We start from the raw sequence: 27,281 nt of genomic DNA, 5'->3' as shown, positions 1-27,281 counted from the left end.
AATACAAAAAAATTGCAATGTTGAAAGATTAGTACGATGTCATATTGTCATAACTTTTTGTTCGCGTCAACGCCGCTGTAGGTCACTACTATCGATGTTTGCAGTCACGTGGTGCGGTGCGTACTGCGCACGCCGGTTGAATGACGCTTCATTATAATGTATATGAATAAAAATGAATGTTGCTAAGCGCATAACTCGAGAATGGCTTGACCAATCCAGCGAATTTATTTATTTGCCCAGCGTGGTGACTATGGGCAAAACACATGAGTTCATGCCATTTTTGGCGCGAACTTGTTGAGGTCTATATCCAGCAGTGGACTGCGATATGTGTATTTGACAGAGGATCTGTCCGGGCAGCTAGTTGGATATATATATATAAATAATTAAACCAAAGTTTATTACTTTACCTACCTTTGTAAGTACAAATAAAAATAAACATTAAAACAAACCAAAAGTGTATTTATTTTTTTCCTTTAGATTCTTACATAATAAATATTAATCAAGGGGAAGGGGGTCAACCTATTCTTATCTTGGTATTTTTACCTGTCCTAAGCCAAGATTATTGAATAAAGGAGGCCTGGATTATACTGATCTACCAAAAGTAGCCTGCTACCCTGTTAACACGTGGTGACGTTTGGACGTATGTAGGTAAACGACCGCGCGATAACTTACCCATACACCTGTTTTGTGTCATCAGCGCAACTAGGGCGTTCAGACGACGCGTAATTAAGGAAATAACTGTTGGTTAACTTTACATAGAAATTTATTAATATTTATGTTTTATATATTATTATTTTGTCATATATAATCGTCAAATATCACGTTCTTAAATATTGATAGTAATTCACCAGTCATTCTGTATATATAAATTTTAATAACAGCAGTTAATTAACAATATTTTATAACAATTGGTTATATTGAGTAACGCTTTATTGTAATTGGTTATATTTTAAAACATAAATGCGTTACGTGTAATAAAAAAAGTGACAGAATTTTATTCTTTCTTCGTTGTACAGCACACTCATTGATCGTCATGCCTCTGGCGGCCGTAAACCATTGCGCTGACGTACCTTTCACCTTTCAACCTTTCACAGTTCCACTACTGTACTTGTACAACCTGTATAATGTGCATGTGTATAAGACCGTGATTAAGTATGAGGCCATTATGAGGCTATGAGCAGTACAGAGAATATTTATATACTTGTTTCTTAAAATTTGCAAATTTTAAATGCTCTTGTGAGTTACGCCGAATAAGTCCATATATTAATGTATATTTCTAAAGTTATGATTATTAGTAAAAATCATAAACATGGTTAAAAATTTATGCCGTTGCCTATTAAGAATAAGCAAAAAATATATACAAACTTGTCTATGGAAATCAATTTCACTGCCATTTTTAGTCATATGTTTTCCTTTCAAATTAAGATTTTTCATTAAAGCGTCATAAATTTTATCAAATTATCGTGTCGTACTTGTAAAATACTATTATCAAATTCAAGGTATATTTTATTGGGAATAGCGTGTCATATACTTTTTTGCGAGTCATTATTTCAGAGTACTATCCTTGTTATTATTTACCAAATTTTACTGTTTAACAGTTTCATTTTTCGTTAATATAGTATAAATATTCCATTTGCTTTACCATCTTATCAAACGAGGATAAATAAATTGAAGAAAATTTAAGGCAGAAGATTTAAATCGATATTTGTGACCTACATAACCGGATATCCGGTGCCTCCATACACGTTGTCTCTAGCTCTCAAAGGAATAGAGACCGTAGCAGCGTTTCTTTCTTTTCTGAACAGGCGCAGTCCGAGAGAACTCGCAAAAGGAGTAAAAGGCTCCTACATAACCTGTAACTATGTGAGTATCAATGCATATCACATAAGTATCTTGTATACGTTATAAGTCGATCTTTGTTCTTTTTGCGCTGATTTAGCTAGAATCACGCGATATTCATATATATTAGTCCTTGCTGAGTCATAGACAGTTCGCAAAGGTTTTATCAAGTTGCAATAAAAGGAGGCACCGTCGCTGTTCTTTGGGGTGGTTAAATCGCCTCTTCAGTGAGTAGGCGTCATATAATAAGGGTTTAAAATCTACTATTGATGTATAACGTGATGTTCAGGCGGCGCGGCCGATGACCCTTGTCGCGCATATAACGGACCCCTAACATTATCCTAACTGCCACGTGTATTTGTTTCAGCAATATATTGTATGAGTCAGAAAATAGAAAAACCAGTGTTATCGGGTCAACGGATCAAGACCAGAAAAAGAGGTGAGTTAACGTAAAAACCCTTCCTTGAAACGGATTTTTTTTGTAACGATCCTTCCTGAAAAACGGCTTGCCAAGTGCTTACGAATTAGTCATCTACGATGATCTTAGCATTTTTTAACATCGAATAATTATTGTCTTCGCATACAATTATTAGTCATGTTTCGTTCAATGTGAAAAAAACATTCTAGATTTTACCAACCTTGGTCGCAGATATTTGGCAAGGAAATGTGCTTAGTGTAACAGAAATCTCCATAGCTGGCAATTATTCATATGAAGTAGGTCACGTTCGATCGTTGTTATTGCATTGTTGTTTAAGAAAGTTTTTAATGACATTCACATTCTCTCAAGAATGTTAATTTGAAATAATTGTTTATTATTAATTGATATTAATAGTAATCTGTCGTGACAGTTCAATGACCTATAACTTTAAAGCTTAAAATATTTTAATTAGTATTTTTATCTATTTAATATAAATAAAATAGTTACTCTTTTATATAATAATATTAAAAAATCAACCGAAAAATGCGAATAAACATAGGATTACAACTTGTAGACTTTGCTTCAGTACTAAATTAAACAAATAAAAATAAAATTATTAAGTTGTTACTAAAAAACTAATACCAAGAAAAAAAAAAACTTAAAATATACAAACATTGTAAAGGATTATATCGTGTATAATTTTTGCATTAGTACTAAATGAAAAACATTTCATAATAGCAGTTTGAAGACTTCTAATACTCAAGAACCATATAGTATTAAAATATAATTCAACTTTATGAAATAATAAGAAAAATATCATAACATTGTAATTAGCAAACAAATTTTATTTAAAATTAATTTTTAATTAACTTTTGGCAGCATAAAAAGCTTTCATTACGAAGTAGGGCACAGCAAGAAATTTCTGCTCTTAAATATGGAGCAGCCCAACTGGGGAAGTAATTTGACATCACAGAACATCACAGCTAAATAATCCTGGTTTCAAGCAGTGCTGTGTTCTTGTGGTGAGTAAGGTGATCAGAGCTCCTGGGGGATTAAGGGTAATGTCAGCAACTAGCTTGCAATGGTTTGTGCTGCCAGTGTCTGTAAGCTGCGGTAATCACTACTATCAGGTAACCCATATGCTTGTTTGCTGACCTAATTGTAAAAAAAAAATTGAGAAAAGATAATTTTAGTGATATTTTATTAATTGATAGTAATATGTGTAAATGATAATTATTTACACATATTGATTAATACTAATATTCATCGCTTCGCTAAATACTCATTTTTGACAAATAAAATTTTGTGAATAAGTGTTAAATCTGTATTAGAAGATAATATCCTCAAAAAATACTTTTTATGAAATGAGTTAAAGATAACAATATCTACCGTAAGTCGACCTTGAGAGGTAGAAGTGTGATGATAATGCAGACTAAGAGTTTTTGAAGATCTACAATTATTTTGTAATTTAATTTTTATAAACCTTTTTCAAGGTTTTTAGGCGAGGCAAGTGAGACAATGCTATCAAAATCTAGAATTTTCTCTATTAAATTTAAATTAGGAAAATTTATCTAAATGATAGTTGGTATATTGTTGAAAGAAAAAGTGAAAAATATGTAGAAATTTTATGGTAAAGTTAAAATTATTATAAAAATAGTCCTAGCTATTGTTTTTCTTCATAGTATTACTACAGGTTGTTGTTTTTATTTAAAGAAGCCTTATATGTTACAGAATGTGTTACAAACAGGTGCAAAATACAGAATGTAACAGATGTTCATGAAATAACACATTCTATGTTTTTATATTATGGACGTTGCTAATTTTTTGCATCATTTTAAAAAATTTTAGTAACAAAAAAATACATTGTATGGTGATGGACCAATTCGAATAATTATTGCTTTTAAAATATTTGACATTGAATATTTCATAATGTATTTTTTTCTTAGTCTTTTAGAAGGAGAATAAATTAAATTTATTATTTATTTTATACTTTATTGTACACCACAAATATATTACAAACAAAGCATAAAGATAGTTACAGACAGTGAAGTACAATGGGCGGACTTATGGCTAATTAGCCATTTCTTCCAGACAACCCATATAAATTTGTTTTATGATGCTGATTAAGATTCTGTTTTTGACAACATAAACCTATTACTATGCTCTTAATTGAACATTAATAAAATTATTTTTTGACATAAAGACAAGGAAGATATGCGTCACTTTTAGTTACAAAATAAAATCCATTTATCTGTTATTTATATAACTTTTTATGTACATAATAGGTTTTTCACAGTTTGCACTTCAGTCTTATTAGCGTAACATTGTTATATTTAATATTGTTATGTATTCTGCGGTTGTGGTATTTTCCTACAATTCAATACCGCCAATCTTATTAGACTAGTGTTGTTGTAAATTGTTTGTTTTCCTCCTACAAGTGTTCTCACTTTGCTATTAATTTTGTCAATAAATGTTTTGTTTTTGCTCGAAAACTTAATTTGTACATATTTTAACAGAGTATTAACACTTTTTTGTATTAAAATTAGAAACAGTAATTTTTATGATTTGGTATGATTCTGAATGACCATAAGTGTGTAGGTTTTTGTTGCTGGTTGTTTTAATGTGTAATGCTGTAATCTCTTATCGGGTGTAAAACAATTTCTTTTTTATTCCTAAGTATGATGTTAAATAATATCTTCAAATTGCAATTTATAAAATTAAGCCTTTTCCTAAACTACAAATACAAAATGTTTTAAACGTAATGAAGTTTAACCATAACAGATACAGTAAAAGAATATCGTATTTCAAAATAATCATTATTTTACTGGGTTGAGGCTTAGCAATGACATTGACTAGTTTCATTGACGCTTCCTTATAAACACCTCGGCTTTGATAACACGGTGGTATAAAAACTAAGGACATAGCAACCAGGTTAAAAGATGGCTACACTTTCATTTCTTATTGTAATATCTGCAAAAGGAAATGTCAAGATTTCCGATTTAATTCCGATAAAAAAAAAGAGGACGGATATGTTTTAACAATTCTAAAGGAATGGAATTCGACGTTAGGATGAAAAAGAAAATCAGAATTCAGACTATATCAGGTAGTTATTAGTATGCAAATTAGAGATGCCACGAATATTCGGCAATTATTCGGTATTCGGCTATTCGGCCTCTTTTTTTCGCTATTCGGTATTCGGCCGAATATGGTTAACCATTTGGCCGAATACCGAATAGCAATTTTTTTATTACTTACTAACTGTTTTTCCGCGACTTCGCGTAAATTATAGCCCATGTCCTTTCTAAGGCTCTAGAGTATCTGTGTACCAAATTTCATTTAAATCGGTTCAGCAGTTTGGGCGTGAAATCATGATAAACAGATTTACTTCCTTATTTATGATAAAATACAGAAAGGATTACCTAATAAATTATGAAAAAACTCAAAATATTACTCACAAAGATATTTATTTAACCAAAAAAAAACTAACAAATTAATATTTAAAATCTACCAGTGGTAAGAAACAAACACAACAAACAAACTGCCAGTTTATTGTCTTCACTATAAATTTTATAATAGTTCCAAATAGGCGATTTCTGATTAAATTGATTCATTTTGCTTTTTTCGAACAAACGATGATATTTGTTATGGTAATCAATCACGTTAAATGTTATATTTTAGTACACACATGAAAATATGAAACAAAACCGCCCGCGCCTACCAAACGTATTAGGTACTTCAGCGATGCAAGTTTAAACTCGTACGGTGACGAGTTATGTCTTGTCGCCCGCGAAAAGTACTAAGTGTGGCCGAATATTCGGCTGCCGAATGTTCGGCGCTTCGGCCAAGAGCCTCGCCGAACATTCGGTATTCGGTATTCGGCAAAATTACTATTCGTGGCATCTCTAATGCAAATATATGTTTATAGGCAATATATCCATCTCTATTAGAGATGCCACGAATATTCGGCAATTATTCGGTATTCGGCTATTCGGCCTCTTTTTTCGCTATTCGGTATTCGGCCGAATATGGTTAACCATTTGGCCGAATACCGAATAGTAATTTTTTTATTTCCTACGAATTGTTTTTCCGCGACTTCGCGTAAATTATAGCCCATGTCCTTTCTAAGGCTCTAGAGTATCTGTGTACATATTTTATTAAAATCAGTTCAGCAGTTTGGACGTGAAATCGTGATAAACAGATTTACTTCCTTATTTATGATAAAATACAGTAAGGATTACCAAATAAATTATGAAAAAACTCAAAATATTACTGACAAAGATTTTTATTTAACCAAAAAAGAACTAACAAATTAATATTTAAAATCTACCAGTCGTAAGAAACAAAAACAACAAACAAACTGCCAGTTTATTGTCTTCATTATAAATTTCATAAAAGTTCCAAATAGGCGATTTCTTATAATTGGATTCATTTAACTTTACTCGAATCAACGCTGATATTTCTTATGGTAATCAATAACATTAAATGTTATATTTTAGTAGGTATAGAGTACGTACGATGCACCAACGACCAACAAATAAAGCAGGTTGTAACACGACCGTGAAGTACGTATTACTTCAGCAATGCAAGTTTAAACTCGTACGGTGACGAGTTGTCTTGTCGCCCGCGAAAAGTACTAAGTGTGGCCGAATATTCGGCTGCCGAATGTTCGGCGCTTCGGCCAAGAGCCTCGCCGAACATTCGGTATTCGGTATTCGGCCAAATTACTATTCGTGGCATCTCTACTTTATATAATATGATTAATAAATTAATGTTGACATTACGTTAATATATTTTAGAACTTGCAACTTGTGTTTTCAGTTTTACCTATTGACCTTAACACCACAGATATAATAATATAGTTTTGAATTGTAGTATCTACTGTATAAATAAAAACAAGTTTTACATAAGTGTGTATATGATGTAAGACAGTAAGGTGAGTAATTCATCAAAAAAAATTATCACTGTCAATGTCTGCGGCTGTTAAAACATGATTAAACTTTTCAAACATTCCGTAAACTACTGTTTTAATAATAGAGATTAGAGATGCCACGAATAGTAATTTGGCCGAATACCGAATACCGAATGTTCGGCGAGGCTCTTGGCCGAAGCGCCGAACATTCGGCAGCCGAATATTCGGCCACACTTAGTACTTTTCGCGGGCGACAAGACAACTCGTCACCGTACGAGTTTAAACTTGCATTGCTGAAGTAATACGTACTTCACGGTCGTGTTACAACCTGCTTTATTTGTTGGTCGTTGGTGCATCGTACGTACTCTATACCTACTAAAATATAACATTTAATGTTATTGATTACCATAAGAAATATCAGCGTTGATTCGAGTAAAGTTAAATGAATCCAATTATAAGAAATCGCCTATTTGGAACTTTTATGAAATTTATAATGAAGACAATAAACTGGCAGTTTGTTTGTTGTTTTTGTTTCTTACGACTGGTAGATTTTAAATATTAATTTGTTAGTTCTTTTTTGGTTAAATAAAAATCTTTGTCAGTAATATTTTGAGGTTTTTCATAATTTATTTGGTAATCCTTACTGTATTTTATCATAAATAAGGAAGTAAATCTGTTTATCACGATTTCACGTCCAAACTGCTGAACTGATTTTAATAAAATTTGTACACAGATACTCTAGAGCCTTAGAAAGGACATGGGCTATAATTTACGCGAAGTCGCGGAAAAACAATTCGTAGGAAATAAAAAAATTACTATTCGGTATTCGGCCAAATGGTTAACCATATTCGGCCGAATACCGAATAGCGAAAAAAGAGGCCGAATAGCCGAATACCGAATAATTGCCGAATATTCGTGGCATCTCTAATATAAAGTTATTTTGATTTGATTTTATGTTGTGTACATATTATTTTTTAATTAAAATTTGTGTACATATAATCATTAACAAAGTAGTAAAATCTGCTCGCAAATTGATGGTTACCCTACTTAATTAAAACTTCGCCACATCGTCCTCGTCAACCGACGCTGTGGCTTAATTTAACTTTTATTTAGACCTTGGACCTCTCTGGGAGAGTTTAATTTAAACAAGTCGTTATTCGTTTAAAATAAAACTTAAAAAAATAATCGTATTCAATAAAGAGAGCGAAACCGGGTGGGTTAGTGTAGTGCTAGTTAGACGCCTAACTCTCAACAGCCTTTGCAAGGATTTACTCGTGTCGGAGGTCCGAAAACATACTAACGGGTGGGTATCGAACTTGCAACCACTTGTGCAATAGCGAGTATTGCGACCGCTGTGCCAACGCGTCGTAAATAATTAATTTTATTAGTTTAATTTCATGCTATAAATGTGCTATCGCTAAGCAGTTGGCGCCGCCGTGTTCCTGTGTGTATCACACATGGCGTCCGATGTCGTTAGGCGTTTAATTGTGTCCGATTCAAGTGGGACCTTTTTTAAAATAAATAACATGATAATATGGTAGTTAGTAATGAAATAGTACTGTTCGTAAAACTCGACGATCGTGTTGTAAAACGATCATGTACTGTAGTATTAATTGTTGCAACATGCTAAAATCTAAATATTATGAACGTTTCGTAACTTAGTCAATAAAACGTTCATTTGTAACTAATAACGTAAGTGTGAGTAATTAGTATTTTTAAATGTTTCTCTTTTGACATTTGTAAACTGTTTTTTACTTTTATATCTTGTTAGTTAATGTTGAAATGGCGAAAAATATTGTGTAAATAAAATACGACTTTTCTTTTATAAATTTACATTATTATAGAACAAGCCGTTACATGCTTCGTCAACGACCCGTAATCACGACTTATGCGAATTCGCCCCACGGCCTTCTAACAAATAAAAAATGGAAGTACCTAGATAGTTATTTTGTTTGTTCATAACATGACTAACCACCAATTATGTTAAAAAGACGCCCGATTTATACAATTTAATTAGTGTGACGTACATATTACATTTTTAAAGTATATTGAAAAACCCAATTTCTTATTCCTATAACATGACTGGAATATCGCCCGCGGGTTACCGCCCACTCGGGACAACTGACATAAGCGTTATACATACGCTAACCTTTTCGTCCCTTACGTAACGTATTATATAATATTTTCAATATTAGCTTCTTCCTGTTGTGTCAATCATAAAGAAAATTAATTTGAATAAATTTCGATACACTTAGCAAAAACAAAACCGACAAAAAAATAGTCGAGTAAATACGCGTTATCAAAGATTACTTAAAAGATTATTCATTAGATGTCGTTCTAATTTAAATGGAACTACAAGACAAGGATCAGTTTTCGGATAAAAAAAAGAATCATCGAAATCGGTCTATCTAGTAAAAAGCTCTTTATACATAAAAAATTACATGAAATTTAGTATCGAATTAATTTTCTCTTACGTGTAGATTTTCATATTTGTAAAAACACTGAAAAATGTAGAAAATTTTCCAGAAAATGGGTAAAACTCAAACTCGTTAGAGAATAATGTCAGTGGAGCCAGTCACTGTGTAAAAAATCTTATTACTAAATGTCCTAATTGTTTGTTAGTAGGAACACATTAATCTCACGATCAATAGAACCTATTTTAAATTTCTTTATAGGCGTTAAAATATCTCTTAATTAAAGAAGGTTGGCACAACAACTGCTTTGGCCTTGTGGTCCGTGTGCCATGTAGGCGCTTAAACACCGACGCCGACGGTTTGCGGGTCCCATTGTATTTGTACAAATATTTCTTTCTGCTTTGGATGTATGTCCTTGTGGTTCTCCTCATCGTGTCTGAGAGAACTAGCTTTCGGTCCCGGTCGTTATAATAGACACCTTAGTCATAGTATATCCGCTCACCCACAATGGAGCAGCTTGGTCGATTAAGCTCCGATCCTTCTACACGGAGAAAGAGGTCTATGCCAAGGAGTGTGATGTTACAGGCTGAATCGATCTTATGAGTTTTTTGAGATTTGGAAGAAATCTGTTATTGATTATAGTGTATGTGTTTGTTCCAGATGAGAAAGAGAAGTACGATCCGAACGGGTTCCGCGACGCGCTCGTGCTGGGCCTGGAGCGCGCGGGCGGCGACCTGGACGCGGCCTACAAGTTCCTAGACGCGGCCGGCTCCAAGCTCGACTACCGCCGCTATGGCGAGGTCATATTCGACGTACTCATCGCCGGGGGGCTGCTGCGTGAGTCAATGCTACTATGTCGACACTGAGTCGCTAATACTGCCCTGAGACCCCACCACCACCACCACACCCCAAAGATGCTACCACGGCGTGCATTAAACAACTCCATAACCATTACCAATTACCACTAAACTCTAGTGTCCCCTCACGACTGACTTAAAAGTGAGTCCTAAACCATAAATGAAAGAATTATTTAAAAAAGTAAGGGAGATGCACTTTTAAGAGTTATTTTCTAGTGCTAAAGTAACTAATAACTAATATTAAAATTTAGAAGAAATGTCTTCAGTTGGCATAAGCTTGAATTTTTTTGTTTTATTTATTTTTTTCTACATTGCGGTCAAGTAGTAATTTGGCACTTAAATTATGATGTATTAAAGTCGCAAATGAACACAATTGTATTAGGTCCCTTTTTTAACAATTTGTTAAATTACATTTTCATAGCATTCTGGCACATTGCCAGTGGAACGTAGCTGTTTAGAAGCTCATTGTAGCAATAATTAAATGTGATATGACTGCCTAATAATTTTGATAGAATTATTGATATTCTACATTTGATATGATGAGAAATTTGGCTAGAGTCCTGAAATTTCATGTTGAAATATCTCGTTCGTTATTTCTGATAGGCATACAACTAGAAATTAATTTGTTGTATTAAGTTCATGTTGTAATGTAGTAAAATGTTTCAGTTCCCGGTGGCTCTGTATCGATGGACGGGGAAAGCCCTAAGACCAACACTTGTATCTTCAACGCCAGCGAAGATATGGATACAATGCGTAACTTCGAACAGGTCATTATTTGAAATTTTTTAAGTCATACGATGACAAGTTGCGATGCAACATGTGACACTTCATTGTTAGTTGTAAGTTTTAAACCGATTTCAAAAAAGGAGGAGGTTTCTCAATTTGACCATCATATGTACCTACATATATTTTTTTATGTTGTGTCTGATAACTTCGTTGTTTATGAACCGATTTTACTGATTCCTTTATTGTTGTTGGAATGGAGATATCCCAAAAGTATGTACCACCATAAGTAAACCAGGACCTGATTATGGCATCCCAGAGAAATCGAGGGAAAACTTCGGAAATCGTAGTGGCGACTAGTGCATTTGGTAATTAATTTGCTTTTGATAAAGATGTCTTCAAACTTAAACCTAAAATGATGATAAAAATGGCTAGAGTCCTGAAATATTATGTGGATAATCACATTCTCGTTCGTTTTAGTGCTGATTCCATAAAAAAATAAATATATAAGTTACATTTAATAATAATAATAATAATAAATACTCTTTATTGTACACTACAAAGAAATGTTACAAAAAGGGATACATACGAAGAAAGATGTACAAAGGCGGTCTTATCGCTAAGAGCGATTTCTTCCAGACAACCTTAGGGTATAGGACAGGGCATATAAAATGAGAAGCGGTAGGGAAGTGTACAAATAGTTGATAAAGAATTGGCAAGGAGGCACGGAGCCGTCTCTAAAAAAGTGTTCTTTTCAACAGGTATTCGTGAAGTTGATGCGTCGCTACAAATATCTAGAAAAGATGTTTGAAGAGGAAATGAAAAAGGTAAAAATAACACTGTACTAATATAATATTACAAACCCCGTAATTTGAATCGAGAAAAGAAAGCAATTGGTGAAATACACTTGTATTGTAAAAAATTGTTTATAAGTTGTTTATATATATGTTTTATTGTGAAATTTTAAGTTTAGTCTTCTGAAAAACAGCAATTATGTAAGCATTCTTGGCCCTTAGTTACGTGTTATCTAATTTTTTTTTTGGTTCATTTTTGTGAAAACAAACAGTACATAATAAATTTTATACCTGTACATTTCTTTTTTAGGTCCTAGTGTACCTGAAAGGCTTTGAACCGCTACAACGTATTAAATTGGCGCGTATGACAGCTTTATGGATCGGTAAGTCATTTATATGATGTGCAAATTACACACACCATCTGTTTCTACAGTAGGCACATTAATGATTGTTTTAGGTAACAGGTGATTAATAAAGATATATATTGCTATTGTTTTAATAAGTAAACATAATTTTACATTGTAAATTATACATATAATTAATAAATCAAATCACTCATTTTGGCTAGGCTTTATAAATAACCTTAAAGTTCTTCACAATTAGGACTAGTAGGAATACAAATACTATACTTATTATTTATTTTATTTTTATACAACTGGGTCAGCAAACAAGCGCACGACTCACCTGAAGGTAAGCGATTACTGCAGCTTATTGACGCCTGCAACACCAGAAGCTCTGGTCACCTTATTCACCACAAGCACACAACACTGGTCAAGGTACTTTCCCAGACGGGCTCCTGATTTTGTGCAGGATATTTCCTCCTGTGCCCTGCCTCAGTTTATTTCACAACTTTGTAAACATTTCACTATACATTTCTTTTTTATTATTTGTCAACAACTTTATCTCATATGCACACAATTAGAGCCAATGCGTACTTACACTGGTAGCAATGGTGTCGACGTTGTGCTAAAGTAATTTACAGCTCATCCTTGGACCATGTGCTATACTGTGTTTCGATTCACTGGCTGTAATACACACATAAAAATCTGTATGAAGTTTCTAAATATTGATGCTATACTAAATAATAAAAGAGGCATGTCTTAACTAAAAAAAAATGGAAATTCAAACTAGGAATCACTACGAAATTATGTTAATCACACTGTAGGCATTATTAATTTGGTAGGGCACAGCAGGAATTTCCTGCTCAAAATATGGAGCAGCCCAACTGGAGTAGTACCTCGACCTTACAGAAGATCACAGCAAAATAATACTGTTTTCAAGCAGTATTGTGTTCCTGTTGATGAGTAAGGTGACCAGAGCTCCTGGGAGGGATTGGGGATTGGGTCGGCAACGCGCTTGCGATGCTTCTGGTGTTGCAGGTGTCTATAAGCTACGGTAATCGCTTACCATCAGGTGAGCCGTATTCTTGTTTGCCGACCTAGTGACATAGATCACTGAAATAAGAACATGGTACCATGACATTCTCTAGCAGATTTAACAAGAGGACAAAATAAACTTAATGTATTGTTAGTACTAAGACTATTAGAATGAACTCTGAGGGTTTCATGACAGAAACCAACAACTTACTATTCACAAAAAGACAAACAAAAACATTAGTATTAAGAATATAAGTATATAATGAGGCTTGAGCCCTAAAGGATGAACCCGCTTTGTGCTGTTATAACAGCTGTAATAAATGTTGTGTGTTTCAAGGTATTCATATATAATTTGTTGTCAGGAAACGGCTGTGTGCCTCCATCGGTGCTGTTGGTGCTGGTGAACGAGCATCTTTTAAAAGACAACCTGGCTCTGGACTTCGTTCTCGAGGTCTTCGCCACCGTGAAGCAAGAGCGTGGAGTCACCTCGCTTGTTACTGCTCTGAAGAAGGGTCAGCTTGAGGGACGGTGAGTGCGCTACTCAATTTGACCACCTCTAGCGTCTTGATGTATTAATACATGCCCATTCAATTACGTCGGACGTTAAGAGGAAGTTGAGGGTCCATGAAGTGTGACTTGGGGTGGTTAATCCACTCACTAATGGAAACAAGAAATGTATGTAGACATTTGGAAATTAGAGTTGAGAAAATTGGAACTTACTAGAGATAGAGATACAAGAGATAGTGGAACTTTAGTTTTTAAGTTAGTGGTAGAATGAATATGACAAACGATGAGAGCACAGATATGGAAAAGTTAGATACAGCTTCTATCTGAACATATCTTTATAATAAAAACTTTCATTCCTATATCTGTTAACTCATAAACTGCTCAAAATATGGAGCAGCCCGACTGGGATAGTACCTTGACCCTACAGAAGATCACAGCAAAATAATACTGTTTTCAAGTAGTATTGTGTTCCTGTTGGTGAGTAAGGTGACCAGAGCTCCTGGGGGGATTGGGGATTGGGTCGGCAACGCGCTTGCGATGCTTCTGGTGTTGCAGGAGTCTATAAGCTACGGTAATCGCTTACCATCAGGTGAGCCGTACGCTTGTTTGCCGACCTAGTGACAAAAAAAAAAAACATACATTAAGTTAAGACATATTAGTATTCAGTTTTCCCAACGCCCATTGCATCAGATATTATTGCAGAACTATTTTTCTTGATAAAAGTAGCACTGTTAATGTAATGGGTAGAAAAATACGCGGCACGTACTGGCTCGTCTCTTCCATAGAGACGTTGTCATGAATGTTGCTACAATTTATTTTATAAACATTTTTAAATTTTGTTAAAGATCAATACAATACATTACAAATATACTTTATTGTGCAACCAGAAACAATACAATTAACATAAAAAAAAAAATAAGCAAGAAAAAATGAATAAATAATAATAATAACAAAAAAGAAATGTAAGAAAGGCAATCAATACAAAAGATCTTTAGATAAGAATTATCTTAACCTTTTGTATGTATGTGATCTCATTACTTTCTTTTTTTGGTTAGCAAGCCTCTGTATTGCTATAGATTATAGACTTAACAAAGAATTAAGGGCTTGCCAATAATCTGACATTCATAAATTAAGACCCCCATAATTATTGTGATCACATAAAAACACCTTTTTTTTTAACCTGTATTAAATAAAGTCTGCGTTGGACTCCATTAATTATTGTATTTTAAAGACGCCATATAAAAGTATCTAGTATACTAAAAAGAAATTTGGTTAGTATGCTCCAAAAAAAGAGGTTAAACCATCTCGCTTACACGTCACAGAGTATATATGACAAAAAATACGTTTAGAAATGAAGTTTCATCATATTATGCTATTACATTTGTAATCGTCATACTGATTTTTGTAGTGGTCTGGGCGTTTGTGCTTGTGTATGTTTCCGGACCCCCGACATAGGAGTGAATCCTAGTGGGGGACGTTGAGTGTAAGGCGTTAATTATTTATTAATGTATTTATTATAAATGTTAATTGACGATCGCTCTGGTGGAATGGTACGTGTGCCGCGTCGGCGGCGCCTAAACGACTGTCGCGGGTTCGATTCCCACAGAGTGGATATTTGTATTTATACAAATATTTATTTTCGGTCTGGTTGTTAGTCGTAGTTCTCTTAACTGCTCGAAGAGCTCGTTAAGCTGTTGGTCTCGGTTGTTATCTTGTACACCTGATGGGGGGGAATGTTACTCATAGTAATATACCCCCAACCTGCATTGGAGCTGCCTGGTGGATCCGTCTCCTCTATGGGGAAAGAGGCTTATGCCCAAGATATTACAGGCTGAAGCAGTAAATGTTAATACATGTAATGTTCCGCAGACTACTGGAGTTCCTGCCTCTGAACCGTCGCAGCGAAGAGGTCCTGGCTTCGTCTTTCGCCTCTCGCGGTCTTGCAGAGCTACTGAAACTGCATCGCGCCCAGGCCTCACAGGTACTGCCCCTCCCCCCCCCACTGTTGTCAACTGACTACTAACTGCCGTTTTTAATAATCTATCTATCTCTGTTTTTGATTTTACTATCGATAGGTTTGTGACTCAATTTGAATGGAGTTTACATCAAAACTCGTACCTCCAGTAAGCAAAATCAGAGATAGAGTATTGAAACTGGATTTATAAATATGGATAGTGAAACAACTTAACTACTGTATAGTTTTACTTGGAGTATATCTTATCGGATTATACTGAGATATCTCCTTCTGTCACAAATCATTTACGCAATTAATTTGTTCTGTATGTTAGTTATTTCTTTTTGGGTTAGTCTGTTTCTTTTTTATTATTATTATTACACCTTTAGGCAGACTGTTGAATGATAATTGCCTGTATCGAAAGACTGTTGAATGTTCTCGAATTGATGTTTTTGGCTATCACGATTTCCTCTGGTAGCTTATTCCACATCACCACGCTATTGTTGAAGATATTTGTGGTAATAATTCAATATGTGAACATTTTTGAATTTCCTAATGTGTGGGTAACACAAAAATAAAATCGTACATATTCAATATGTGATTAAATTTCTCGTAGGAGGCGAGGCGTGAGCTAACATCGGCTCTGTTGGAGGCGCTAGCGGACGAAAGGCCTGTCCGAGACCTCATCGCCGACACCAGAGACATGGCGCAGAGGCACGCCATACCCGACCACGAGGTCGTCGCCATCGTGAGTACACCACATACATACACAGCGTACCATAAAAAAACATGCACCTGGAGGTAAAAAATATAACTCGCTCGCTTCAGCCTGTAATATCCCACTGCTAGGCATAGGCATCTTTCTCCATTTAGGAGAAGGATTGCAGCTTAATCCACTACTCTGCTACACTGCGGGTTGGCGGATATGTTCTCTACTATAAGTAACGATCGGTCGATCGATCGATCAGGTGGACATGATAACGACCGACGACTTAATGTACTCTCCGAGGCACGGTGGGGAGAACCTACAAGGACTAACGACCAGACTGGAAATAAATATTTGTATAAACTCAAATATCCACTCCGCACCGGAATCGAACCCACAACCAAAACAACGAAATACTAATAATAGGTACTTATAACTTACCTAACAACCTATAGTTTTATCCTGTATGTTATGTAATTGATGGTATTCATAGAAAAAAGAAATACACAAATAGGTATACCAAAATACACAAATACAAATAGGTGACCCAACAATACTTTCCTCTCGCAAAACTCAAATGTGTGAAACTTAATTAGGAAAATAAATTCTGTATTAGGGTTTATTACTTATTGGTTACAAATATACATAACAATCTTTTCTCATACCTGCCAAGTTTTACAAATTAATGTCAGTCGCGCCTTGTTTGATCACAAACACTAATATGAGCTTTTATGTATCAAATTAAATGAGGTTGTAAGCAAATCAAAAAGTACTTAACAAAGAAGTTAAGAATTGCATTAGCAATGATGAAACTTGATGACGAGTCGGAGCGATGCAAATCTGACTTCACGGGCTTGGTTCAGCTGAGTCTTTCGGCCGCTCCTATGTCCGTTTAGTTACTTGCATCGCACTGTCGACATGGCAATCTGAGCTTTAACCGACCAAACAATAAATATATATGTGTAGTTTATAATGTAGAGTATGGATATAGAGAATTGTTTTCAGATATGGCAGTGCGTCATGTCCCGTGGTGAATGGAATAAAAAAGAGGAATTGTTAGCCGAGCAAGCGGCGAAGCATTTGAGAAATTATACGCCCCTTTTGGCAGCGTTCGCTCAATCGGCAAAGGCCGAGCTTGCTTTATTGGCTAAGGTTAGTACCAAATATAATTTATAATGAAACAACTTTTTCGTGTTTTAGAGATGCTTGACGTTTCGGATACTTTACACTCTAAGTCACCTGTGTCCATCATAGTTGCTGTAAAGTATCCAAAACGTCGGGCATTTAAAAAAACTTAATAAACCGCGATAAAATCCGAAAAAGTTTTGTCATTGGGAGTGTAATTCGCATAAACATTAGAAAAAATATAAATTATATTTATAATCTTAAAAGATCGACATTGACATCATTACTATTTATCATTGAAGATCGTGAAAAAATGCGAATTTAAATATCAATTGACTTGATCCTTGTATTTTCGTGACATCAAAACAGGCGGTTCTCAATTAAATTGTAATATATTTTCAACGTACGGCTCACCTGGATGGTAAGAGATTACCGTAGCTTATAGACGCCTGCAACACCAGAAGCGTCGCAAGCGCGTTGCCGACCCAATCCCCAATCCCCCCAGGAGCTCTGGTCACCTTACTCACCAACAGAAACACAATACTGCTTGAAAACAGTATTATTTAACAGTATTATTCTTAACCAACAAAACTATGAGAAGTGCAAAGTTGATAAAATAAGTGATATTATTCTAACAATGTACTCTTTACATATTCTCAATAATCTCTAAAAGTTGTTGAAAAACTAGCCTTGTTTTAAAAAATATAGTTTATCTTTCTTTCGTTCGTTGCACAAAAAATAATTAAATATCACAATCACATATCCAGGTCCAAGAGTACTGCTATGAGAACATGAGCTTCATGAAAGCGTTTAGCAAGTTAGTGCTGATGCTGTACAAGACCAACGTTATCTCGGAGGAGGTGATCCTCAAGTGGTACCGCGATTCCAACTCCAGCAAGGGCAAGATGATGTTCCTCGATCAGATGAAGAAGTTTGTTGAGTGGCTGCAGAGCGCCGAGGAGGGTATGTACTGCCTATCGCGGATGTATATTCATGTCTTTTTTTATACAACTAGGTCAGCAAACAAGCGCACGACTCACTTGATGGTAACCGATTGCCGTAGCTTATGCCTGCAACACCAGAAGCATCGCAAGCGCGCTGCCGACCCTACCCCCAAACTCCAGGAGGTCTCCTGACTCACCACTAGAATACGATACTGTTTGAAAGCACTATTATTTAGCTGTGATCTTATGGTCGAGGCACTTCCCCAGACGTGTTCCAGATTTATACTTTTTTTTACATTACATTTCTACAACTTTATCTCATGTGCACACAATTAGAGCCAATGCATACTTACACTGGTAGCAATGGTGTCGACGTAGTGCTAAAGTAATTTACAGCTCATCCTTGGACCATGTGCTATACTGTGTTTCGATTCACTGGCTGTAATATATTTATATAAGACTTAAACATAGAAATCAGTATAAAATATTAAATAAGTGATGTGAAACTAAATAATTAAACTCTAGGCATGTCTTAACTAAAAAGAAATGGAAATTCAAACTGGGCATCACTACGAAATTATTTTAATCACACGGTAGGCATTATATCTATCATCAATTTAGTTTCAATACCAAATGTAGATAACTGAAATAGTCTCAGTACATGCTGAAGTCCTTATGAATTACTAGCTGACCTGGCGAACTTCGTATCACCTTATTTTTTTCTGAAATATAATAATAACAATATATCAAAATAAAATATAGCCTATCTTTTAAGTTGGATCAAACTGCACACGGTGTGCAAATTTGACTAAAATCGGTTAAGTAGTTTAGGAGTCCATTGAGGACAAACATTGTGACATGAGATTTATATATATTAAGATGAACTGTGGTACCATGATATATCCTGTTGTGCCCTATTAGGGTATACTATTACGTGTTAGGGTACAATACACATTATTTCTATCATTCCTTTGTTTCACAGAATCTGAGAGTGGTGAGGAAGAAGATTAGTTTAAGAGCAGCAAGTGAGACTGAACACATAGCACCGTCCCCCACACCAGCCGAGCCGTGACCATTACGAACACCGTGACCTTTACGACCTCTTGAGTATCATATGAGCGCGCCACGGCTGCCAACCCCATCATAATACCAATAACTGACATAATATCCATTAGGACATAGCAAACGTGCGGGACGTTTTCTACAACTGTATATTATTCATTTCTAAAATAACATGTTGATGAAATACAATATTTTTTATTCAATTTTTTTAGTAAAATTCAAATAAATGGTGGCAACACTGAAGTCTTGTTTTATTTATTCTATTTGGTTAGCAAAAATTTTTTGAAACTGATAATGATTCTAAAAACTTAGATCAAAATTTTCAATTTATATTGAAAATCTGCAATTACTGTTCTCTGCAAATTCTGTGATATCAATGAATTCAATATATTAACATAGTGACTATGTTCCTAGAGATAGTACGATAAAATATAACCCCTTAGCATTTTTACAATTTTATAAAACACACTTAAAGAGAAACTTGCCGTTTCTTCTCTGCAGAATCTAAATTTCGATTCTGTGATAGCTTCACTTTAAACTACGATTATTTAAAACTAATATTAATGCAAAAGAGTTGTATTAAACATCATTTGAACATTGTTTTGAATACTTATTATAGTAAAAAGATTCGATTTAAAAAAAACATTAAGCATTTTTTACAGACTTCCAATAAAAAGTGGAGGTTCCCAATATTTGTTTGTAATTTTGTTTTTATTTTAACGTATGTTTACCTCAGAACTCTTTACCGGGTGGATTGATATCGATGATTCTTTTTATCGAAAGTTGATGCGTGTCATGTGGTCCCGTTTAAATTTGATGGAGATCTGATAACTACTTAGTCCGTTTTTTCGTTCGTGAGCAAACAATATTGGATGTACGGATTATGGCAAAATAACGCGAGAGCCACTTGACCAAAATAAGCTGTTTTATTTTAATTATGTTAGGAAACAAGAGGCTTATGGAATTTGAAGGCTGAAAAATTCTTCAATTTTTACTATAAATATTTTTAGTTTCTACCATAATAAAGTTGTGAAACAGGGTCATATGTGTGCCATAGATAAAGTAACCTTTTTTTACTTGATCTATGATGTGTGCAAGAACCAAATCAACTAATCGAATTATCATCGTTGTACGGTCGATGATTAAATTCCTAGACAAGATACTAGAGGGTGTGGAGGCAAAACGAATTTTTCTAAATATTTCTTCATGCTCCTCGCTAATAAGTCACTCAATTTATTTTTATAAGATAGATGACTAGCCCGTTGGCGCAGTTTGTAGTGGCCCTGCTTTCTGTTCCGCGGGTTGCGGGTTCGATTCCCGCCTGAGTCTGGGTGTAATATTTGTATTTATATATGTATTATTTCTATGTATACTTATCCAAAAAAAATCCAAAGTGTATACAAAATTTCAGATTAATCGGTTGACAGGAAGAGGGTGAAATTTGAATTACTAAATTTGACCCAAGAATAAATAAAGAAAAAATAAAAAAACAAACGGGGTGAGCTAAATAAAACCGTTTAAAAAAATAGCTATAACAGTCGGCTGTTACCTGTAACACAAGCATTATGTTGCTTACCATAGGAACAGACGACCGTGTGTGTATGTTATATGATATTTATTTATTTATTATTATTATAGAGAGTAATAAATTTTAATTCTACCTCGATATCCGTTTTTCGCCTAGTGTCAATTTATTACTTCCAAGGTTTCAGGGGCGTCTAGATGATTGACTGCTAATATTACTTCTTTCCTGAAATAATAAATCGTTTGGATCAAGTAATTAATGTGACTATACTTTGTGTAGAAAAATATATATTTACTTAATTAAAAATGATTCGACGATATGTATGTACGCTTATAATTTCTGAACGACTGCACCAAATTGGATAATCATTTGGTAAGATCAGCTAAAAAATAATAAAATACATACAAGTAAAACAATAAATACGTACTTAATCTCTTCCTACCCTTGCTACCTTGCCGTTGCAAAAAAGCAATATATTTACAGAATTACAAAACTATATTTTGCATATCAAAGGATCACATCTACACTAACTTCAATGTAAACGCGGGCGTTAAAAGAAAGCTTTAATTTATTTTCCATACCTAATAGGGCAATTAAAATTAATTTATTTTTCTAATGTTTATGTTCTTTAATTTACTCACTTTTATAGCTTTTCGCATTTGAACTGTCGATGTCGTCCCCTTTCTGTTAAAAGAGCTTAATCTCACGCTTGCTTTAAAAAACCTTAAGGCGTACATTTTATTTTATTTTTAAATAACGAACGTCCCCCGTCTAACTCTACGTGTCGCCCAATCTATGAATTCGAATTTTATTAATCTTACGATTAGTATGATTTATGCTCAAACTATGATATACAATGGAGATTTTTTTATTATGAACCTTATTCCATTTTCTTTTAGTAAGGGGTTCAAAGTCAATGGGTTATCGCTAACGAAGTAAAATTAAACAAGTACAGCGAGAATAATATGAAAGCGTAATAATTTATTTTAAAGATTAATCTCAAATCTTTGGCAATAAAAATTAATTTTAAGTAAAGAATTCTGTTTATTGAGTCTTCGCCTGCGTGAGACTCGTAGTTCCGATAATTGCGCTGATTTTGTGACCGACTCAACATACACATAGAAACCGGTTACCCGTTATTTTCCGGTAGCTATCGTGGGAAGCATGCGTTATGAATTTATAAAATATGGTGAATTTGTAAAACGCGTGCTTGTATAGGCGAAAGAAAAACAAGATTAATACAATAAACTATACAGACTCATAAGCCTTATTTGATTGTATAGTTAGAAGAAGGTAACGGCGGACTTATGAAACGTAATTGTCTCTTTTTCTATCTCTCTTCACTAACTTATATCTCCCTCTCAACTTCCATTCGCCTCACCTGATCACACTTTTCGTAACGCTTTCGTCACGTATTTACCAGCTTACTGCTTAGGTCAAGCGTGCGTAAAGACGTTTTACTTCAATATTAAGAAGAGATTGCCTAAACTTAACATCAATAAATACATATAATAATTACGAAGTGAACTAGAGGCAACATTTATTTTTTGCAATTTACCTATTCCTTGAAAAATAATATAGCGTGTCAAACAATTGACGCTGACGCGTACTTTTATTATTTTACTTAATTATTATAATTTGACTCATTTCCTTATATTATTTAACTCATCTTTTTCAAAATATACCCGCGAAAAAGCCAACACCAATTGCACTAAAAGCGTTAATATGCGTAAAAATAATATAATAATAAATAAATAAAAAACGAGCAAACTGGATTTTGTTACGCGGCTTCTTTTTAGTATAATAAAACTAAAAAACCGCGAAGGAATTAAATACCTACTTCGCTTTGTCAAAGGTCGCAAGGAACAATATATCTTGATACTTTATTGATGTATAACAAATTTATAACTATGGAAAATATGCAAAATACCGTTATAACCAAGCGAGAATTTTATTTTTTATTAATATAAACTGTTATATTAGTGTTAATCGAGCAATATATAGATAGTTTGAACTATTAATTTAATTTTTTAAGGCCTTTGTCACCGCTTGTGGATAAAGTTTATCCTGCTGATAAGTTACGAATAGAAATATCCTTATGTTAAATCTACCGAGGTAAAATAGAATATTAGGGCCTGATTCATTAACAGTCTACAATTTTAAATTTAAAGGTTGTATATAAAAATACTTATAAAGTGAAATTCGCTTGTCAAAATAATCAAGTCAGTCAGTCAGTCAGCTCAGCCTATTGCAGTCTACTGCTGGACATAGACCTCTCCAAGTTCGCGCCAAACATCCCGGTTTTCCGCAATCCTCATCCAGCCTACACCGGCAATCTTACGTAGATTGTCGGTCCAACGGGTCGGAGGACGTCCCACAATAAAATAATCAAACTTCATTTTAACTGTTAAATATATTTATTCGTCGTTTATTCTTGTAAATACAGAAGCTGTTGTAATTGGTTAGTCCAAATCAAAATCAAACTCAATAACAACTTTATTCAAATAGGCTTCAAAAGCACCTTTGTCTTCATCGTCATTTTACAAATGATAATTTTTAATGATGACGAATAACTGGCTTGTTTTACCTTTTAGTGTTGAAGTCTATCTATATGTGTCTTAGCCATTAGATAAACTTAGTTAACTCTAGATGAAACTGATCCTAATAGCCCATAATAAGGCGCTTTTTCGTTAACCTTCCAACCTTTGATTAAAATTCAGCCGTTTATCCACCGGCTCATCAATATCAGCTTCCGTGAGTTTTATAAGTTTTTTACAATTCAATTTATGAACTAAGCTAATGCATATAACTTTTTTCTGAAGTTCTGTAATGTACAAGCTTTTTTGAAGTTTTTCTCTCATAAACATTTTTTTTTAAATCTAGTCAAGAGTCGACAAATAATTTCTATTCACGCCATAAAAAGTTTCGTTATAAAAATTCCTTCGAATTTTATTTCACTAACATTAAAAAATATTAAGAATTGTCGGTAAGTACATCCACGTGGATGTTTAAGCCTGAATGGCGCTGGATCTTATGTCATGGTCAAGGTCTAAGGGCTTTTGTCATGTAAATCGTATCGAGGGCAGTCATGGCTTTACCAATTACAATTACTGTACGTTTGTACCCTCGGCTTGCGTTCAATGACGATTTAACGAGTCGTCTTAATTATAACTGCGTTCAACAATAACGAAAACCTGTTGATTTTTTCTTAAATTTGAGAAACGTTCTTAATTTTTAATGTATAAATTTTAGACATTAGATTAAGATATTTAATTTTTGTCTAATTATTTAATTATTTAATCTTTGTCTTTTAAATATTAGATATTATATGTAAAGGAATTTGGGTCTTAAAACTTCAACATGCTTAGAGTGACGCTCTAAGTTTATAAATTATCTGTGTTTCGTACATCTTCCGAACGATTGCTGTAAATTGAATATTTATAAAAGAAAAAAAAAAAAAATCGATATACTCAAAAAAAGACATGGCGGTATGAAGCTCGCCAGGTCTAGTTTGAAATATTTCCCAAGGCTAAACACAATAATATCCCTAATCTTGCAAATATAAATCGAATGACAAAGCGCGTGTTATGAATATAATATTTAGCATAACAAAAGAAATTATCAATAAGAAGGCTATAATGTTACATGTTTCCATTCACCCCGGTATGAGGTAAAAAAAAAACAACTTGTTAGCATACTAAACATTAAACAGTCTTCATTCCCTAAGGGCCTGTTTCACCGGTTGTGGATAACGCTATTTAACGGATAACACTATCCAACAGATTTTGATATGTTATTATTTTTTACGATCGAACTACACTAATATTTATGACATATTTCTATTCTCAAATAGGAATCTAAAAGTTGTAGTTAATTAATTGAGGAGATATAGGTTCTGATGGCCTATTATACCTCGTGCTGTTAAATTCTATTCGTAGCTTATGTGCAGGATAAACTTAATCCAAACTTATCCAAACTGGTGACATCGACCCTAAGGCCATTCGCCGGGTGCCGTAAAGCTAAGTGACATGTAACTAAGAAATTAAACGGCGGTTTCATCCGCGATAATTTGTAGTGAAATATAATATGGCCTATAGCTTTCCTTGGTAAATATACTACCCAACGCTAAAACAATTTTCCAATTCGAACCAGTAGTTCCTGAGATTAGCGCGTTTAAAAAACCTTTATAATATTGAGATTATACTATGTAAAAAATTTACAAAATAAAATTATATTTCTTTTAATAAGCTAAAATTTAAGCTACCGCCGATTCGGAATGTAGATCCTGCAGAGGAGAATCGGAAGAAACTTCCTTAAGAAGAGGTAAAGAGAAAAGATTTTACACTACCAAGGCTATACGGTAATAAATAACGTAACAGATAATTTGTTTAGAAAGAATTACATTAATTATGTAACTGCGGAGATTTCTACATTCCCATTTACTCTTCTCTGCAGAATTTACATTCCGAATCAGTGGTAACTTTTTTTAACTGACTTCCAAAAAAGGAGGAGGTTCTCAATTCGACTGTATTTTTTTTTTTTTTTTTTTTTTTTTTTTATGTATGTTACATCAGAACTTTTGACCGGGTAGACCGATTTCGACAAATTTTGTTTTAATCGAAAGATGGTGTGTGCCAATTGGTCCCATTTAAATTTATTTTAGATCTAACTACTACTTTTCGAGCTATATCTAATAATGCGTTTTTACTTGACGCTTTTTTCGTCGACCTACGTTGTATTATACCGCATAACTTTCTACTGGATATACCGATTTGGATAATTCTTTTTTTGTTAGAAAGGGGATATCTCTAGTTTAGTACCATGATAAGGAAACCAGGATCTGATGATGGGATCCCAGAGAAATCGAGGGAAACTCTCGAAAATCCGCAATAACTTTTTACTGGGTGTTTCGATTTTGATAATTTTTAATTTAATGAAAAGCTGATGTTTATCATGTGGTCACATATAAATTTTATCGAGATCTGATAACCACTTTTTGAATAATCTTTGAGAACGCGTAGTTACTTGACTATTTTTTCGTCGATCTACGTTGTTTTACTTGTCGATGTAATTGAAGTCGGTTTTTTTTTCGTTTGTCTGCAAACACAATTATTAACATTTAAATATAGAAAAAAGTAAACTTTGATTTCGATTTTGATCGACTAAATACAAAACCAAACTTACTTTTTGTATCTATACTTATTTCTTATCATCAAGCCTTTAGAAGATAAAAGCTTCCATATTGAGTTTCGAGTCATGGAATGTATTGAACCAGTCATATGTTTACATTTTTTATAAAAAAAATATTTACATTTTTATAAGTGTTCGAAAATATTTTGATAATCACTAAATAAATACATTTTTTAAAAAGGGGATAAGTCCATTTTATGGTTTTCATTATTGTTTTAGAATTTACCGTAAATAAAAATATGAAAAGATTTTTAGATCTTTAATAATTATAACCGATGATGGTCCAAAGATGTCACACCTGACGTGACCTTGGCTCTCCCGTGGCCTTGGAGCGCAGCCGAGGGGCCCGGTATACAAAGCGGGCCGTTAAACGGGTCCTGACTGAATGCCTGAATGCTCCGGAAACACTCCCCTACCATCAAATTACATGTACGGGTTTGTGCGAAATTATATCGACGGTTTAACGATTTTTCTATTCGCATCACACTCGATTGTTATTATGAACGAGGTTGTACATCCGCGTGACGTTTATTATTTTTTAATATTCTGTTTAATATAATCTGTTATTTGTTAGATTTTATTATCTGTATTATAAGATTTTTTATTTCGGATAGGTAGGTACGGTAGGTTTCGGATACGAAGTGTAGATATATGGAGTCCGAACGTTGACGAATGGTCTCAATTTTTGAACCGACTTCCAAAAAAGGAGGAGGTTCTCAATTTGACTGAATTTTTTTTATGTATGTATCTTCAGAACTTTTGACTGGGTGGACCGATTTCGACAATCTTTTTTTTAATCGATAGGTGGTGTGTGTCATTTGGTCCCACTTAAAATCATTTGAGATCTAACAACAACTTTTCGAGTTATATCTAATAATGCGTTTTTACTTGACAATTTTTTCGTCAACCTACGTTGTATTATACCGCATAACTTTTTA

At 34.0% G+C, this 27,281-nt stretch overlaps 1 protein-coding gene across 1 annotated transcript; it reads left to right on the top strand.

Annotated features, from left to right (window-relative positions):
* The first annotated feature begins 1,728 nt into the window (after positions 1 to 1,728).
* LOC123664085 (protein krasavietz) lies at positions 1,729 to 19,871 on the top strand. Its single transcript, XM_045598700.1, has 12 exons — positions 1,729 to 1,863; positions 2,207 to 2,278; positions 10,241 to 10,417; positions 11,104 to 11,204; positions 11,922 to 11,987; positions 12,265 to 12,337; positions 13,693 to 13,858; positions 15,707 to 15,818; positions 16,408 to 16,539; positions 17,503 to 17,649; positions 18,390 to 18,585; positions 19,549 to 19,871. Exons 2-12 carry the CDS (start codon positions 2,218 to 2,220, stop codon positions 19,575 to 19,577), a joined length of 1,260 nt encoding a protein of 419 aa, XP_045454656.1. The 5' UTR covers positions 1,729 to 1,863; positions 2,207 to 2,217; the 3' UTR covers positions 19,578 to 19,871.
* Positions 19,872 to 27,281: the final 7,410 nt, after the last annotated feature.

The sequence above is a fragment of the Melitaea cinxia genome, chromosome 21 (assembly GCF_905220565.1).
Source record: "Melitaea cinxia chromosome 21, ilMelCinx1.1, whole genome shotgun sequence".
In the NCBI taxonomy this organism is placed as follows: Eukaryota; Metazoa; Arthropoda; class Insecta; order Lepidoptera; family Nymphalidae; genus Melitaea; species Melitaea cinxia.
This window is presented reverse-complemented; position numbering and strand designations above follow the sequence as displayed.

Bases quoted from the DNA above. Each gene is read 5' to 3' on its own strand.
- LOC123664085 (XM_045598700.1), top strand. From the start codon at position 2,218: ATGAGTCAGAAAATAGAAAAACCAGTGTTATCGGGTCAACGGATCAAG. The intron at 10,418-11,103 runs GTGAGTCAATGC...AAAATGTTTCAG, and splicing joins CATCGCCGGGGGGCTGCTGC to TTCCCGGTGGCTCTGTATCG. The intron at 17,650-18,389 runs GTTAGTACCAAA...TCACATATCCAG, and splicing joins AGCTTGCTTTATTGGCTAAG to GTCCAAGAGTACTGCTATGA.